The sequence below is a fragment of the Sebastes umbrosus genome, chromosome 20 (assembly GCF_015220745.1).
Source record: "Sebastes umbrosus isolate fSebUmb1 chromosome 20, fSebUmb1.pri, whole genome shotgun sequence".
Classification (NCBI taxonomy): Eukaryota; Metazoa; Chordata; class Actinopteri; order Perciformes; family Sebastidae; genus Sebastes; species Sebastes umbrosus.
The window spans coordinates 6,839,996-6,859,015 of record NC_051288.1 but is presented as its reverse complement, the minus strand read 5'-3'; the positions used below and the strand labels follow the sequence as shown (position 1 = coordinate 6,859,015).

Here is a 19,020-nt window from a genome sequence, read left to right as displayed (position 1 = left end):
AAGGCTACAGCTATGCTAGTGTCTCTGTGAAGCTGTACTTTGTGCTTTAGCTAAATGTTAATGTGACGCTCACAATGACAGTGCTAACATGCTGATGTTTAGCAAGTGTTCACCGTCTTCACTATCTTAGGCCTGGTCCACACCATAGACTGTATATGTAGATGGACGACGTGTCTCCACTTCCTCCCACTGTACAAAAGTGAAGCCAAAATATCCCGGATACGGGAGCTGCCGTCTTGAGATTTTGACGTCATTTAGAGCCAGAGTCTGCGCAGTAGTGATCGGGGGGGCTGGGGCTGCGGTATCGAGGTCCCGCCCACACACCTGTCCGAGCCAATCACAAGCCGAGCACGACCCCTGCTTGCTAGCGTGAGCCACCTAGCTGCTACGTTAGCACCACGGGAGCTGATTGGCTAGGAAGACCCAACAACTATCAATATCTTTAAAATTACATTTATGATCAAACTGACATTTATGGTTATGAACGGTTCTGAAAAGTTAAAGTTACATCTCCTCTCTCGTACAATTCCCGAGCTGTCAATCATGACGTTCTACCCTCTTTTTTGAACATACATCAGCATGATAATAACTACCTAAAATGACAGAAACCATCTTTGGGAAAAATGTATTTGATGTGTACTTTGATTTTTTAGTTTTGCCCATGTCCCATCCACTACCATGGAGGGGGCGGGCTTTATGACCTATACTGCAGCCAGCCACCAGGGGGCGACCGACCGAGATGTATTGGCTTCACTTTTGGGGAGCTCTCATGTCGTCCATCTTTATATACAGTCTAAGGTCCACACATACACAGATGGACGAGGTCTTAGTTTATCGTGTCAGTATGCTATCGTTTGCTGACTAGCATTAAACACAAAGTACAGCTGAAGCTAAAGGGAATGTCATTAGGTTTGCAGGTATTTGGTCATAAACCAAAGTGTTGGACAATTTTGACCTGACAACGGCGTTATAGATAAAATGTTAAAAGATCACCAAAGTTTTCACAATTCATCGTGACAAGGACATGAATGTTTGTACGAAAATGTTGTGCCAACCCATCCACTAGATGTTGAGATATTCCAGTGACACCGACCAAGTGCCATCCCTAGAGCAATGCTGCTAGCATGGCTAAAGATAGAAAATAGTGCCAGCATTATCACTTAAGACTGACATTTACACTGGAGGAAACAGAACCCTCTTGCTCTTTAAGAGTCTTCTCAGCATCGTATATGTGGTGTACATCTCAGAATTACCATGCCAGTGATGCACACATATTGAAATACTACATGTATTTTGTATCATGTGTCTTGTTTAACAGTGTCTTTACAGGTCATCGTGTGAGCAGAAGTGAGTGGGTTGACAAGTCAATCCGCCCGAGACAAACGAGTCTGCGCCCTGCGGGGAGGCACGCTGTGGTAACACGCCAGGAAACTCCTTGTGATTTGTCACCGTGATTTATCTTTGTTGTCGTGCGTTCGAGGCACAACAACGACGTGCCATGCAGTTTTAATCTCTGAATCTTTACAGCTGAATGATGCTTGCGCGGAGATTTTTAAAGGGACGCTCCATTAGATAACCCCTCTTGTTGCAACAGATGATTTACAGCAGCGATATGTGTGTGAACATAACTCGTGTGCAGATAGGCGTCTGTGGGGGGAACGTGATGTAGTGTCTCTGATGCAGAACTGGATCCATCCTCTCTCTCTCTTGCCTGTCGCTGCGGCTGCAGACATCGTTTTTCATATTAAGACCTGCATGCTGGCAGCGTGCCTGACACCCTCTCTCTCGTCCTCTTTTCTCCCTCCTCCTCTTTTCACCTCTTCTCTTTCTGTTTCTCGCCTCTCTCACTTACTTGTCCCCTTACACAAACACACTTCTCCTCCTCCTCCTCCTCCTCCCTCTCCTCTTCGCCTCTGATCAGGCTGAGTGGTGCAGTGATCTCGCCTGTCTGCCCTGCCCGGCGAAATAAAACAAACAAAAAACTGTCCCAGTTTGATGACATCATCGCTCAGCCAACATGTTTCGAGACCATGAGTGGAACCAACTGCTGTGAGTGTGTATTCAAATTCCCCCCCCTATTAGTCAGTGTGAGAGTCCAGCTGCAAGCTGCTGCTGCACAGGAAGTGATTCTAACAATGGTTTTGTTCAGACAAGAAAACAGGAACATCCACACACACACACACACACACACACACACACACTGTCATACCACACTCGTGAGTGTCTGTGATGACATTCATCACAGACAGCCTTATCTGTACCTGATGCTAATCTTGAGCCTAAACACAAGTCATAACCCCAAACTAATGTGCTACTACAATGAAAATGACAGTAAACAAACTATAAAATGCGTCCTTGTATTGGTAGTTGATGTGAGAAAGAGTGTAAGTACACATTACATATTGAAAATAAAACTATAAAACAATTAGTAAAAGACATAACAAGATTAAATGGACATTATAGTGAAAGAAATTAAAATTCAACGATATCCCTGACTGACATGAGTTCTAGTTTGGTCCTCATAAGTATAGGAATACATGAACACACACACACTAATCCAGGCATGACGCAACCCTTTCAGCAACTGTATGTCATCATCAGCGAGACGTCCTCTGGGAGGGAGTGACCCGGTACAACACGCTGCCTAATGGACACACCAGACAGCAAGAGTGTGTTGAAATAATCTGTACTTAGAGTAACAGTAACAGTACGGCGAGTAAACACAGACTGACCTATATCACTGCACTGATATTACAGCGTTGTTGTGGTGGAAGTCTAAGTCGCTTGATAGACCATCAGTTATGTAACAGCCCACTGTTATGGCTGGAATTATAGAGGGCTGTTCCAACGCTGTAAAAACATTATCAAGCTGGCTCATAAACCAACGCCTGCCAGTTAGTTTAGTAGCTGACTGACCTGACTGTGACAAATTTTGCATTCCTTTAAACAAAATGGCCACTTGGGAGCAGCCCAACATTGACACATAACCTTAGGAAGTTGATGTATTGGACCATAGAACCATATAAAGATGGACACGTCTCCACTTCCTCCCACTGTACAGAAGTGAAGCCAAAATATCCCAAATACGGGAGCTGGAGTTTTTGATGTAAGTTGGAACCAGAGTCTTCGCAGTAGTGATTTGGGGGCTGGAGCCGCGGTATCGAGGTCACCCAACCGAACCAATCGCGAGCCGAGCACGGCCGTAGCTTGTCAGAGAGAGAGAGTTTCACACCTGCCAATCTTTTCTATAGCATCAAATAACTAATTAAAAACAAACATATCAGAAAAATAAACACTTGAACATACATCAGCATGATAAGAACTATCAAAAATTACAGAAACCATATTTTTGAAAAATGTATTTGACGTGTATTTTGACTTTTTAGTTTGGACCGTGTCCCGTATCCGCTATCATGGAGGAGGCGGGATTTATGACCTATACTGCAGCCAGCCACCAGGGGGTGATGGAGATGCTTTGGCTTCACTTTAGGGGAGCTGTCATGTCGTCCATCTTTACATACAGACTATATATTGAGCATGTTAGCAAATAGTTGCTTTCCTACACATCAAGCAGACACGTATACCGACATTAACGCTCATTTGGAGTCATGTTTCTTGCAACTGGGGTCTAATATTCACTCTCTTTTAGCTTGCTCTTACAACACATGTTGAAACACAGTACAACATGTGTATAAACATAGACTATATAAGGATATGTTAACAGATATCAATACATTTTGGAAAAGACATTATTTTTAAGCATTGAAAAGGGATTGGAAAAAATGGTAAAAATGTGTTTACGGGGGGGGGGGGGGGGGGTTTATGAATGTTAATTATTAGGTTACTATGTTCAGAAAAGTTAACAAGCAATGTTATTTTGATTTGTAGGTATCTGCACTACTTAAACCTGCAATTATTTGGCTACCTTGGGGGCAGCACAACATGCTATGAACACAACATTTAGGCCTACCTTATAAAGTTGATGTGTCCAACATGTTAGCGGCTGTGTTTTTTGTTTTTTTTTACATTACCAACAGGGACGTAGCAACATTACCATTAATTTGGAGATGTGTTTCTGGCCACCTGAAGAATATAAGTTTAATATTCACTAACTTTTAGCTCTGTTTTGGTCTCCACCAAGTAAAATATCTGTCTTTTTAGCTGCTAAATGCTACACTAAGTTCAACATAATGTAGCATTTAACAGCTACACTATGCTCACTAGCTGGCTGCTAACATTTTCTGCTGTTTAGTGGGCAGGTAAACCAATTAATTTGGGGTGAATAAACCCCTGGTTGGTGGATGGTGGGGTCAAGTCCATACAACTCTTGGGCCGGCCCCGTAAATAAGCACTTCAAACATTTATTTTGAATTGTTTCAGGACAAGGAGGTAACAATGATCCATGTATTGAACATTTACTCTATTACAGTAGAGCCATTGTGATGGTCTGAGGATATGTGAGAACTTTCTGTTGCTGAATAATGAAGCTCATTTACCATCAATGACCGTGTGTATCCTTCTATCCTGTGTGACTAATACCCTGACAGGTGGTGCACACGCATACTTTACTGTTATTTGATCTGTGTGCATCTACACACACACACACACACGCTCACACACATACACACATACACACAACGTCAAATAAGCAGCTGAGAAATTAGGTCTGTAATTGTGTGTGAGAGAGAGAGTCTTAAAACTGGAAGGAGAGAAAGAAAGAAAAATGTGAAGCTTGTGCAAAGCTCCTTAATATTTCAGGTTGGTACATGCACTGAGGGATGAATGAAAGAATATATGGGTCGATGGATGGATGGAGGTCTGCCACTGCAGGACTGGTGACGTCAGCCCTGTAAACTAAGGACATAATCCTCTGTAGGCCTGACCTGCTCCTTTAGTGTAAGAGACTGACATCCAGTGGTCAGATGCTAGAACAACATAAAGTTTGCCTCTCTTCTTTTATACTTAAAGCACTTAAAAATGTACAAATAAATCATCCTGATTTGTTGTTCGCCACTTTGTGTTATATCCGTGTTTAGTCACATGAGCACAGTGGCCCAGATAACCTCCACGGTGCCATAGAAACGCCAAGAAACATTGATGACAACACCTTATCAAACTGTTAAGTGGTATAAAAAGACACATAGGAAATGAAAAGAGGTCACAGATAAGGCTTATGAATACACTCCTTTATCTGTGTAATTGCAATCTGTTGGTCACCGAGACCGATGTATGTGTGTGGAATATAGGTCAGACATCATCTGCTCTGCGGATGTTACAAACCAGCTCCAGGCTTTATTGATGCTATGGCGGCTGGCTACTGTCATATGGGGCCAACTGCCACATTTCACAGTTCACCGAGCCGGTACACTGTGTGCTACCAAACACCACAACAGGTTAGGTTATTTTTAGACCAATAATTGACTCAGACATAAGCATTTATAGAGTGTGGCTATGACCTTTGAACTCAGCTTTATCAGCATGACATGTATCTAAATTCTTATCGAGTGTTTCCGATGGCTTAAAGGTGTTATTGATAACATTTTTATGTAGACGAATATTTTAAAATAAATAATAATACATCCACAGAGCTTTTAGAAAGGTTCTAAAATAAAAGTACGGCTTTTCCTGAAAAAAAAAAAATTTAGATTTTGAATTAATCATTTAAAAAATGTTGGCGGGTCCAAAATGAATGTTTTGTTTATCTCTGTGGAAGATATCTGACGTTTGGTTCCCACTTCTAACAAGGCTTGTGAGCCAATAGTAAAACGACGTTGGTATCGCGTGGTATTTCTGGGTCGTCAGTTAGTGTGGAAAAAAATGGATAAATGGCTGAGATTGATGGTAAATGCCTGGCAACGACTTGTTGTGAAGTGAATGCAATGGAACGGGGGAGGGAAAATGCGACATCTAGTGGCTGAATGTTATATAGTTATATTGTAATCAGCGGGGAGTGGAAGGGAGTTATGAAACCCTCCAACAGAGTCTGCTTCGATGCCGACTTAACCAGCTGCCCTTACTGAAGACATGCAACGCCATAGTGTGTTCGTCATGGAACACGCTCCAATATCAGTTCCATGTAACTACCAGTACAAACATTTACTCGTAAACTGCTCAAACTAAGATATATATATATATATATATATATGTATATGTATATCAGGAGCTATAACCCCATCATTTATTATATCTTCAACTGTGCAATACAGTACAATAATTTTGTGCAATAATTCAGATGTGCAATAATCGGGTTTACTCTGGCATTATAATACTGCATTTATATATACATTTAAACTAATATTCTTATTTTACACTGTTCTTGCATTTTCATAAATGCATGCATTTATATTATTTGCATAGATTCTATTTTTCATATTATTTGCACTTTTGTTATATACTGTATATACTGTATATTTCTTATTTATATTTTCTTATGATTTCTCTCTCTCTCTCTCTCTCTCTCTCTCTCTCTCTCTATATATATATATATATATATTCGCATTTATATTCTAGAACAGGGAGAAACGTTACTCAATTTCCTCCCGCGGACCAATAAAGTATTTCTGATTCTGATATTTATTTATTTCCTTGCCAGACAGAGAGAAGTTCGCCCCGAAGTGGCCGCTGTATTTATGCCCTCCACCTTAAAGAAGGGTGTTTCATTGAGCTGTGAGTGTGACTACAAACGGAGGGTGTAGGGACCGGGTTGGAATTGGGCCCTCGACCGCAGTGACTAGAGCAGGGGTCTTCAACCTGCGGCTCCGGAGCCACATGCAGCTCTTTAGCTCCTCTCCGGTGGCTCCCTGTGGATTTATTAAAAAATTAGTGGAAATGAATAACTGTTTTTTTGTTTACATTTTCATTTTTATTTGTCATTGTTGTAGGTCTATAGTACGACGGTATGACGGAGTATTAGGGGAAAAAAGTCATAGTATTATGAAAATATATATGTATAGTAGTATAGCAGTAGTAATTTTACGTGTTATTTTCTTTTTTTCCCTTAAAGTTATGACTTTATTCTCGTAATATTACAACTTTTTTTCTTGTAAAGTTATGTCTTTATTCTCGAAATCTCTGATTTTTTCCCCCCTTAATGTGGCCCCTACCTCAGTGCAAATGATAGTAAAGGTTGCAGACTCCTGACCCCTGACCTAGAGAGCCAGTAGTAGAGAACCCCCCCCCTCCTCGCCACAAGGGGGTGCTAGTGTGGTTGGTACGGGAGGAGGGAGATGTTGGCTTGTTGTGATCGGAAATGAACAACAGGTGAATGCAATCAGGACATGCAACGTTGGATCAGAGCAACAGAGACGAGGTCCACATGGAGTTGAAGATATTGTCAGTTAAAGTGCGCGAGCCTAACCTAGGCTAGGCTCGCGCTGTGCTATTTCAGTGCAAACAATAAAGGCGGGAAAAAGGCTGGACGTTTCCAGAAGAGATTCAACTTGTCAGTAGAAGTTATGTTGCGGGTCTGCAGGTCAATTAAGGACGGAGAGGAGAGGAGAGGAGAGGAGAGGCAGCTTCGTCATCTTCAGCAGCAGGTCAGTGAAGGCATCAGGCACTCAGACACGTGTTGTGTCAGTTTGTGCTGGACCCTGAACGTCTCATCTTCCTGGACCTGGTAAGTGTTGATATTCTTCCTTCCAGTGCAAAACTAAAAGTGCATTTTGTACATTTTAAAGTGAAATGCATCAATATGGTGCACTTTGAGAGCAAAGTTAGGCTAAATGTATGAAGAACTTGTGACCTTATAAACAATGTTGTGCTCTATTAGTGGTGGAATGTCACTAAGTACATTAAGGCTGTACTTAAGTACAATTTTGAGCTACTTGTACAGTTTACTTGAGTATTTCCATTTTGTAACTTTATACTTCCTCTACACCTCAGAGGGAATATTGTATTTTTTAACTTCACTGCATCTATTTGACAATGTTAGTTACTACTAGCTATACTTTGCAGATTCAGATTCTTAATACAAAATATAAATCAACTAATGATGTATTATGAAGTAGTCTATATAAAGTAGTTAAAATGAGCTCCTCCTTTACCAGCTGCAACGTTAAAGTGATGAACTCATTCATCAATAATTATAATTCAATAATATCATTTTGAAATGGGCCATTCTGCAAAATGAGTACTTTTTACTTTTTGGTACTTAAAATATATTTTGATGCTTCTACTTTTGTACTTTTCTTAAGTAAGTTCTTTTTTTTTTTTTTTAAAGTTCTTTTTTTTTTTTTTTAAAGTTCTTTTTTTTTTTTTTTTTTTAAAGTTCTTTTTTTGGGGGCATTTTCCATTTTTTATTGACAGGACAGTGGATAGAGTCTTGAAAGGGGGGAGAGAGAGGGTGGATGCGGAAAGGGCCACAGGCCGGATTCGAAACCGGGCCGCCGCTGTCAGGACCAAGCCTTAATACATGGACGCCCGCTCTACCAACTGAGCTAACCCAGGCGCCCCTTAAGTAAGTTCTTAAGGACTTTTACTTGTAACAGAGTATTTTTACTCAGTAGTATTACTTTTATTTAAGTAAGATGTCAGAGTACTTCTTACACTACTGTACTCTAGTAAACACTTTAATCATAAACACTTTGGTTGTATTGATATGAATGGTGATGGCATGGCAAAAAAAAGTCACACTGCGTGGTAAACAAGACGACATGACATTCTCTAAAAGGTGCTTCAATGCTTCCTTTATTATCTCCTTTAGCTTAGGATACACTGGACCATCCTTTACCAAAGGAAAAGAGAGAAGAACATCCCACAATTCCTTGCGGTCGCAGCATTTAAAGCCATGCACCATTCGGCCGTTCATGATAAAAAACGATATGCTTACTTTACATATTATTTTCATACGCTTGTATACTAATTGGATTCATGTTTAATATGAGTGGACAGTGACAATGATTTTGTTTCACTTTATTTTTTATTAATTATTTATTTCGAACATGTAATAAATACCTAGGTAAAAAACAAAACAAGAATAACAAATGAAATGAACAGTAAACAATCAATTAACAAATAATCAACATAAATAAATATTACATGTCCCAAAAGAAGTTGGAAGAAGTTTATAATCCTACACTTTCTCTATAACTCCAACAATTAACTAAATATTTATCATATATTTCTTTGTTTATTTCAATTCCAACCTTAGTAATGAAGTGATATTTTTCACTGGTTTTCCACGTTTAAGGTCAGATCATCTTTATTATATGTTGATGTAAAGTGTTCCAGCAGCAGCAGGAGGACCGGCAGTATCTCTCTTTCACACACCGCATGGTGAAGGAGCACGTCATTGAAAGACCTATTTAACAACGCATGGGGGGAAGCGGCACCTTTTGTAGTCCATCTTCAGAACATTGTAGTTTCACACCTTCGCATCTCTCCTTGACCTCATGACGTTTTCTATCGAGGTCAAGGAAAAGTGGTTAGGAAACGACGTTAGGATGTAATTTTTTTACTTTTGACCATAGCCATATACAGCGGGTAAAATAAGTATTGAACATGTCACCATTTTTCTCAGTAAATATATTTCCAAAAGCGCTATTGACATGAAATTTTCACCAGATGTTGGTAACAACCCAAGTAATCTATACATACAAAGAAACCAAAACAAATAAGTTCAGAAATTAAGTTATTTGTAATAATGTGAAATGACACAGGGAAAAAGTATTGAACACACTTACTGATATTTATTTAATATTTTGTACAAAAGCCTTTGTTGGTAATGACAGCTTCAAGACGCTTCCTGTATGGAGAAACTAGTCGTATGCATTGCTCAGGTGTGATTTTGGCCCATTCTTCAAATCTTGAAGGTTCCGTGGGCCTCTTCTATGAACTCTGATCTTCAGTTCTTTCCATAGATTTTCAATTGGATTCAAGTCAGGTGATTGGCTGGGCCATTCTAGCAGCTTTATTTTCTTTCTCTGAAACCAATTGAGAGTTTCCTTGGCTGTGCGTTTGGGATCATTGTCTTGCTGAAATGTCCACCCTCGTTTCATCTTCATCATCCTGGTAGATGGCAGCAGATTTTTATCAAGAATGTCTCGGTACATTTTTCCATTCATCCTTCCTTCAATTATGTGGTTTGCCAGTACCGTATGCTGAAAAGCAGCCCCACGCCATGATGTTCCCACCTCCAAACTTCACTGTTGGTATGGTGTTTTTAGGGTGATGTGCAGTGCTATTTGTCCTCCAAACATGGTGTGTATTATGGCATCCAAAGAGTTCAATTTTGCTCTCATCTGATCAGGCTATATTCTCCCAGTATTTCACAGGTTTGTCCAAATGTTGTGCAGAAAACTTTAAACGAGCTTCAACATTCTTTTTCAGTGTAGGGCAGGATAAGGTTTAAAAGCTGGATAAAACTGGATAAATTGTCAAACCCATGACAGAGCTACTGAATACACTTAAGGTGGAGACCAAAACAAAGCTATAAGAAAAGTGAATATTGGACTTCATCAGGTGACCAGAAACACAACTCCAATGAATGCTAATGTTGCTGTGGCTCTCTAGTGACTAAAACAATAATTAACAGTACTTTAAGTATTTTTTATATAACATAAAATAATCATGACTAAATAAATTCTTTTTAGAATTTAACCAACAAAACTAATCTTCCTCATCAAGGCTGTATGAGTTTGATCAGATTTGACAGTGGCAACATAAGTAAACAACAATACATCCACTTTTTAGTTAAAATGTCGATTAATCCTTATTGGTGCACTGAAGTAATAAAACGATCCAAAAACGAACCAAAACGGTTCCAACTTTAGCAGGAAATTGTATGGTCATGTTGGACCACATTGAGACAAGAAGATTATTGAAAAAATATGTTTGCATGGCCTTTACATGTGTTGCTACCTGATACGTATCGCTATTAGGGGATGTAGAAAAAGGCATGTAGAAAAAGGCATGCACTGTCTCCGTACTTCTGAGTGCGTCTTAAATAAAAACGATATAGTCTGGAGTTGAACTAAGCTGGACTTTGACCGTTTTGTTGAGGTCAACTCACCATCCATTGTGTTGTATTTTTAACCACACAGTGCAAACAGTGCAGTCTAAAAAAACAAATATGATCGGCTCTGCCAAAAATACTGACTGAAAAGACTGTTGTACTTTCCCACTGGACCAAAACAGTCAAATCATGTCCACACCTAGTGAAATTACAATATGACCGCCGTCTTCCCGTTAATATCAGCCACTGTGTATTGTCCTGTATATGGTCCAGGCTCACGACATTTGCATGTTTTACAGTCTCATCTGTTTGTGCAAGCTGTTTACATGATTCAGTGACGTCTGTGTTAAAGCTACTTTCAGTGTCGTGAGCCAGGGCTGGCGAGATGATGAAACCATTTGGATCATTCGGATGAGTCTTATTTTTCAAAGCCTTGGATAAGTTTTGTTTTTTTAAATAATTTTCGAGAAAAGACGGATTTTTCGGAGGCATTGTTAGAAATGTTCAACATCGTGCAGATTTCCATTTCTCTGGGCTGCAAGTGAAAAAGCGGAGCCTCGAAACCTAAAACTTTCCCCAGAAGGACTTGACTCCGGATTCGAATTCTGGTTTTGAACAGCTTTTAGTTTACATTCAGTTTTGAGGATTCAGCTCGGTTAAAACTACGCCACTCAGGTGTTTAAACAGACTTTCAGGCATACACAGAGCATCGGGATGATGAACACAGGCGTCAGTTTATACCCAGAACAAGAGCAGCGGGATGACTCTGAACCCGGTACCCAGGATGAATCCAACTGGGGGACACCGGAGCAAAAGTTCCGCATACAGCAGCTTCACAACAGGCGTTTCCTTCTGCTCAAGATGAAGCATTTCAAAAAGAAGGCAGAGGACAACGGCGTCTGGACCACAGAGGAAAGTGAGTAAATGAATTGTAATTCAGTGGTTCCCAATGATCCTTTTAATCATTGGTGGTGGCAGCTGCTGCACTGCTTTGTACTTTTAGTGTGTCTGTTAATTTACCTTTGTTTTGTACGTCAAATTCATGTTTTTTTAAATATATTTTTTGATGAATGTATTGTAAAAAATATACAGCTTTATACTTTTCCTTTACCATCAATCAGTTTGCAAAGTAAATTGCAACTTATGATTTTTATCTTTCAGTAGTTAATTTTATTTTTCAACATTTTTGCTGGCAAGCTGTCGCCAGCAAAGTTAGCTAAATTAAAAAAAAAAAAAAATTCTGCCCATTTTCTATGGGCAGAAATATGTATCACTAGAAACTGAATTTTAAGAATTTATATTTTAATTTGAATTGCTAAACTTCAATAATTGCATTAGAAACTGAATCTAAATAGCATAATTTGAAATAAAATGCATTAGTTTGAAACTGAATTCCAACAAACGACTTACTGAGACACACATCCGGTCATCAAGGAAGAGCAGTCGAGTGCAGATTCACAGAACTCCGGCCCGTGCTAACAGCGTTGTGCTCTGGAGACATCGCTGTTCGCTGAGTATTGCTGAGTTTAACGATAATGTTATTGACATCTAACTATTAATTCAGGATTCCCGGCAGGAAATATTTAATATTTGATTTCAGTAACGTTAGTGTAAAATTTCCACAGTAGCAGCAACCGGTATCTGAGGTGTTTACGTTACCAACGCGGGGAAGAAGTAATGTCTGCGTTGGTGACGTTGCAGGGTGTTCCGAATGGAGACATTTTTGTCGAGGGAAGTTCCCTTAACTGACATTAAATACAGTTTCAGAGCAACTAAATTCAATTTCATATCACATTCATTTTCAAGTTTATTGCAATTCAGCTCCAAACTAATAAATTAAATCTCAAATTTATGCCGTTGAGATTCAGTTTTTCTATGCAATTATTCAAGTTAAACAATACAAATGCAAATAATGTGATTCAAATTGAGTTTTTTAATGCCATTATTCAACTGGAACATTTCAAATTCAGTTTCTAGTGACACATATTTCTGCCCATATTGTTCCCCTTTACCGCCATTCAGTTGAGGAATTAAGTCTTTATTTATTTTACTCTTATTTTTATCATTTACTAGTTACTTTTGTGTTTTTTGAAAACTAATGCATTTTAGCTGGCAAGCTAACACCAACAAAGTTAGCCAACAAACTAGGAGCTCGCTAGTATTTATTTCCGTCGCAAGTTCTTCCATCTCATTATCATATCATCATTAGAAAAATTGGGATATGATGCATGGGGACAACATGGAATAAATGATTAAATGTGCGTTAAGACCTAAGAAATACAAAAGCCATGGAGGAAAATAGAAGCGTAATATATATTGAAGCTTTATCTTTCTTTTTTACATTCCATTTTAGGTATTTAACTGACAATATTATTCGTTGTCATATTTTTTTTTACTTGCGTAATAACTACATTTTGTCAGTTTTGGATCCATGAAGAAGTGCTGCAATAATTAAAAATGGTTGCCAGGTATTGTAGCGTGTTCTAGATCTTTTTCCTCTTTGTAAACTTCCTCTCCCTGTGTCATCAGTGACCTGTGAGGACAGCGATCAACTGTGTGAGCTGGAGGCCATCCAGAAGGAGCTGGACGAGCTGCTGGCTAAAAAGGAGTTGGAGAAAAAGGGAAATCGCTCCAAACTCAGAGCAAATGAAGGCAAGTTGTTCTTTACTTTTTTTCACTTACTATTAAAGTTTAAAATCTGGACTTTCTATCACTGGAAAATATACTTCAACATCACAATAATAAGTAATGGCATCCCTGTTTTGTGTGAAAACAGCCTTTTTTTTTTACATACAGATGTTGCTTAATGCATCTATAATGTCACTTATGTTTTAAATCAGGTCAACAGGACGCTTATAACTCTGAGACACCCCGTGGAGGGATCTACACGCTACCGCCTGTCCAGCTGACACAGGAGGACATTCCACTGGAGGGGAGAGTAAAAACTAAGCCTGTAGCAGAAAGACCAACAGGCCTAGTCGTTCCAGGTAAGTTACACACACATTCACATAATGGTCTCAGTCATGCAGAGCCGTAATCACCTGGCCCACTGGCCCGCGGGCTACACTATGAGAAACACTATGAGAAACTATTTACTATACTATGATTTTTTTTTTTATGGCATACTATAGCCTACTAACATTTTACCATGACTTTTATTCTGAAATTTTTTATGGCGCACGATACGATGACATTGTCTTTGGCATACTAATACTGTGACATTTGTAGGACATACTATTCTATGACTTTTTTAATGACACTTTGATATACTATGACTATTTTTTGACCATTTTGATGACATACTATACTGTAACTTAAACTTTATGAAGTACCATACTATGTCTTTTTATATATACTGGAAAAACAAAGTTCGGAAACTTGTGTTTGGTCGGTTATTTCTCTGTTGTTACAATACTAATTGGCATTGTATTTAACATCGTTGGAAAGCCTGCGTCCAACTTTTTTTTTTAGACGTACTATACTATGACTTTTTTTCAACATACTATACTATGACATTTTTTAAAGTTTTCGACATAGTATATTATGACTTTTTTTTTTACATTTTTCGTTATACTGTACTATGACTTTTCTTTCGACATACTATACTATAACTTTATTTTATTTTTTCAACATACTATACTATGACTTTTATTTTTTCGACATACTTTACTATGTCTTCTTTTCGACATACTATACAATGACTTATTTTTTTTACACACTTTATTTATTTTTTTCAACATACTATGACTTTTTTAATTTTTTCAACATATTATACTATACTATACTATGAACTACTCAAAAAAATAAAAAAAAGTCATATAGTTAATAACAAATTAAGTTAAAGTATAGTATGTCGAAAAAAAAAGTCATAGCATTTTATATTGAAAAAGTCATAGTATGCAGTAGAATGTTGAAAAAATAAACAAAGTGAGACCAAGTATAATTAAAAAATGTCATAGTTTTGTATGTGAAAAAAAAAAAAGTCATGGTATAACATGTCGAAAAAAAGTCATAGTATAATATTTCGAAGAAAAATACAAAGTCAGAGTATAGTAAATGCAAAAAAGTCCGATTTGAACCCGGGATTCAGCCTTGGTATATGGGTGCCCACTCTACCAGACGTGCTACTGGGCGCCCACTATAACACATTTTATTACATTTTGTGACTTTCTATATATTATCACATTTTTCTTTTAAATTTTTTATGGTATATTTTACCATGATTTTTTTATGACATACCATACTATGACTTTTTAATGACATTTTCATGGCATAATGAGTTTATTATGAAATGTTTGTCTTATCAAATCAATATCTCTCCGGGGTGACAAAGAATAATTGGATAACTTCTGAAGTGCCCTCTCAAAGTGTTTTGTGATTATGCCTCAGCACTCATACATTTGTCAACATCTGAGTATTTATTACGCCGGTAACAGTGTTCTCTGTCTCTCTTGTGGGCAAGCGGACAGTCTGGATCGGACACCTGCGATCACCAAATGTCCATCCTGTGAAGAGATCATCATCACAGAAACCCGCAGCAGAGTGGGCGAGGCTTCGTGGATGTTATGCTTCTTGTGCACCTTGACAGGGTAGGTCTTTTTGGACTTGATTGGCTGTAGATATTTTTTACCCTGCCTGACTGCTGTAAAAAACTTCACATTTTGTAAAAAAAAAAAAATCGCTTTTAAATATTGCTTTCCCGGCAAGAGTCTCATACAGTCTGTACGCTATATATGAAGCTACAGCCAGGACACGTTTAGCATAAAGACAGAAAGCAGGGGGAAACAGCTAGCCTCGTTCTGTCCGAAGGCTTTGGTTCTACAGCCTTACTTGGTCCGGTATGACCAGTACCTAATGGTTAATATTAGTTAATGTTAGATAACTTTAGATAGATATTGCCATGTCAGTAGATGTGTTTAAGCTGACCACTATAGACGGGTTTCTGTCCAACGTCATCACAGAGATGCGCACGCAACCAGGAGGCAGAAAGTACGGCATGTCTAACAGAGCCAAGCTGCAAAGCAGAGATGACGAGGAGTTGTGCAGTAAACTGCACCAACCTGCAGAAAAGATGGATTGAAAATGTTTAATATTCCCGAGGGGATCACATGCCTTCGCTAAAAACAGATTATGGATCCAGGCCTGATGTGGCAAAAGCATTGTTGTCACACAGCGCTAGCAAAGCAGCGGGTGGTCATGACTCCACAGATCGATAAAATGAACTGATCAACAACAGGGTGATCCACCCACACTCTGAGGAAGCCACTGTGTGACTGGTTGTACTGGTAACAAGACCAAAATCCAAGTCTCTAGTTTTGTATTAACATTATACCTGTGTCTGGCGGCAGCCATCTCACCTAACTTGAACTCTGACCAGAATGTCAACCAAACAGACGCTGGTCCCCCCAAGTCAAATCACACTTATGTCTGATCTAATGTTACCCATTTCATACCAGGTGATAATAATAATCAAATCTCATAATAATACGTCACATGATAATGGTATCTGGTGGTCAGACTCTGCAGGGGTCTAGTATAGTCAACAAAAATACGAAATCTACGCGGATTACAACGTTTGTCAACAAGCGGTTTTGTCCCCTGAATGTGCACTCACCCAGTAATGTTTAGATACGAGAAACCCGTCTATTATCCAAAGTGATTCAGTATTTAAGACAAACTAGTTGTTGTAGAGAGTTCAACGACACCTTGTGTCATCACCTGTCACATTCCCACTCATGCTCACATTGTTTTTCTTTCCTTCCACAGGTGTGTCGCAGGCTGCTGTTTAATCCCTTTCTGCGTGAAGCGTATGAGAAACGTCCACCACCGGTGTCCCCGGTGCCAGGCAAACGTACACACCCACCGGCCATTCTGACATGGAGGGTTACGATATTAACAGCCCTGATGTGATTTGTAGAGTACGATCCACGGCTTCTGTGCTCGAGTGACCACTTCCTGTGGTCGTCTTGGATCTGTCTGGGACTCGGCCTCAGCTGTTTACTGATCTTGGCAAAGTGCCTGGAGTCGACTACAGCGCTGGCAAACTGATAAATTAAGGACATTTTCACACGGTGAAAGTCAGTCTCAGTTTGCCAACTGGAATATCAGCATAACAGTGACTTATTCAAGATTTAAGCTCGCAAATGCAAACTCACTTTAATCATGTGTAGACCAGCTAATGTGTTACTGAGAGCTACAAAAACTGATCCCTACATTTGAAAGGGATCAAGGTCTTTTTGCTGCCGATATTAGGATACAGCTTTATGGTTTGACAGTCAACAATCTAATGACCTTTATGACTGCTTTCGTTGGTATAAGGGAAATATGTCTGGGAACAGCCATTATCTCAGAGGAAAATGGAAATAGCGTTGCTTAACATATGCAAACACGGACCCGTAACCGTAAGTCCGGAAAAAAGTTTTCATACGCTGTCAACGGTCAAATGTAGTGCCTTGCTTAATTCTTCTGTTTCTGTACTCTCGTAAGTTCTAGTTAGATATTATTTGTTTGTGATATATTTTATAGAACATTTTTATTATTCTGTAATGAACTTCTGCAGAGGCGTTCACAGTACACCAAATTTTATTGACACATAAAGGCATACAGTACTTATATATACATATTTTTGAGTATTTACAAAATAGAGAACCCATGGATGTTACACATGTAGAAAAATATGCATTACATCTATATAAATATGTACACAATGTGCAAAACATATGGCATACAAACAACAAGAGGCATGGCATGGGTGGTGCAGATAGTGAGGAGACTACGGCTACAATGAAGCATGTAAAATGTCCCCTAAATTCATAGATTTTAGTTAAACGTCTTGTCTGAAGTTCACCAAAAAATGTACAATGTTTACATGATGATAAACGGTGCAGGTGAACGAGGACAAGCAGGAGAGCTGAAGTCTATACAGGGGAAGCCTGAGCCAACACCTGTTAACTCTAACTATTAAAGTAGAGAAGCTGACAGGAACCTTAAGGGTTCTTCAGATCGACCATGCCTCCAAAGAAAACCTAAATTATGAGGGTTATTCAAACAACCACTCAGATATTAAGTGCTTTTGAACTTATAAACTGTCTTACTCTGTAGTAAAGGTTCTTACATTAATAAAATCAAGGCAGGATCTGACATACAGTACAGTATATCAAGGTTGCGTCTAGAAGGTAACCCACAAGTGAGAAAGGCATTGACCTTGAATAGTTAAAGTTACGATAGGTTGTCGGGCAACGAGTCTCGCGAGAGTTTTCACAAATTGTGGGTAACCATCTAGACACGACCTTATATCCAGGGAGAGCAGGCATTATTGCTTTTTAGCTGTCCCTGTCTGGCCATTCGGGAACCACAAATAGCCAATGGTTAAGGGGTGTCACATCGAGAGTAAATGTGTAGATTTACCGCAGCCACCAAGTTTGTACATGTCTGATATGAAAAATAAAAAAACCTCTGCAAACCAGAATTATACACATGAAATCTTCTTTTACCCATTTTACATTAGCATAAAAACAAGATTAAATGTTTTTACTTTTCACCCTAAGAAGTGATAAATACAAAAATGTGACAAAATTAACAAAATGTGATATATATATATGTTGCTCTGCCTTTCTGGCAACAAAATATAAAATTTGACAGCCTTAAAGCTGACGGACTAAAGAACAAAAAAAAAAAATATTAACTCCTCATCTCTTCTAGGATACACATGAATCAACTCGTGATTCTTACTCCTCGTCCTATGTAGTATTTAACAATCGCAGCAATGTGGGAAAAAAGGACTACAACTAGACAAGGTATATCGGGGTCTAAGCACCCCGACGTGACCAGTAGGATGAGGCCTCATAAGAGGATTAAACAGGTGATTTAACACAACTTTGTTTGTAGGAACAAAAACTGGAATACAACAAGAGCATCACACTTCTTTGACAAGACAGTGCTGGAATAAATGGCTCTCAATCAGTTCGCTGAGGCCACCAAATTATTGCCGATGAACAGCAAACCAGCATTCCACAGGCAGAAAATACCTAGATTAAAAATGCAAGAAAAAGAGCCCCATTTAAATTGTT

The 19,020-nt window shown here is 38.9% G+C and overlaps 1 protein-coding gene across 2 annotated transcripts; it reads left to right on the top strand.

Moving 5' to 3' along the window:
- Positions 1 to 10,311: 10,311 nt before the first annotated feature.
- LOC119478882 lies at positions 10,312 to 17,795 on the top strand. Of its 2 annotated transcripts, none has more exons than XM_037753898.1 (5): positions 10,312 to 11,867; positions 13,481 to 13,603; positions 13,792 to 13,938; positions 15,417 to 15,540; positions 16,718 to 17,795. In XM_037753898.1, the coding sequence occupies exons 1-5, from the start codon at positions 11,666 to 11,668 to the stop codon at positions 16,824 to 16,826; spliced, it is 705 nt and encodes a 234-aa protein (XP_037609826.1). In that variant the 5' UTR covers positions 10,312 to 11,665; the 3' UTR covers positions 16,827 to 17,795. The 2 variants fall into 2 exon arrangements, with proteins under 2 accessions (XP_037609826.1, XP_037609825.1); XM_037753897.1 differs by having other exon boundaries at positions 15,414 to 15,540.
- Positions 17,796 to 19,020: the final 1,225 nt, after the last annotated feature.

Coding starts and splice junctions, on each gene's coding strand:
- LOC119478882 (XM_037753897.1), top strand. CDS start 11,666: ATGATGAACACAGGCGTCAGTTTATACCCAGAACAAGAGCAGCGGGAT. Junction 11,868..13,480: donor CGTCTGGACCACAGAGGAAA/GTGAGTAAATGA, acceptor CTGTGTCATCAG/TGACCTGTGAGGACAGCGAT. Junction 15,541..16,717: donor TTCTTGTGCACCTTGACAGG/GTAGGTCTTTTT, acceptor TTCCTTCCACAG/GTGTGTCGCAGGCTGCTGTT.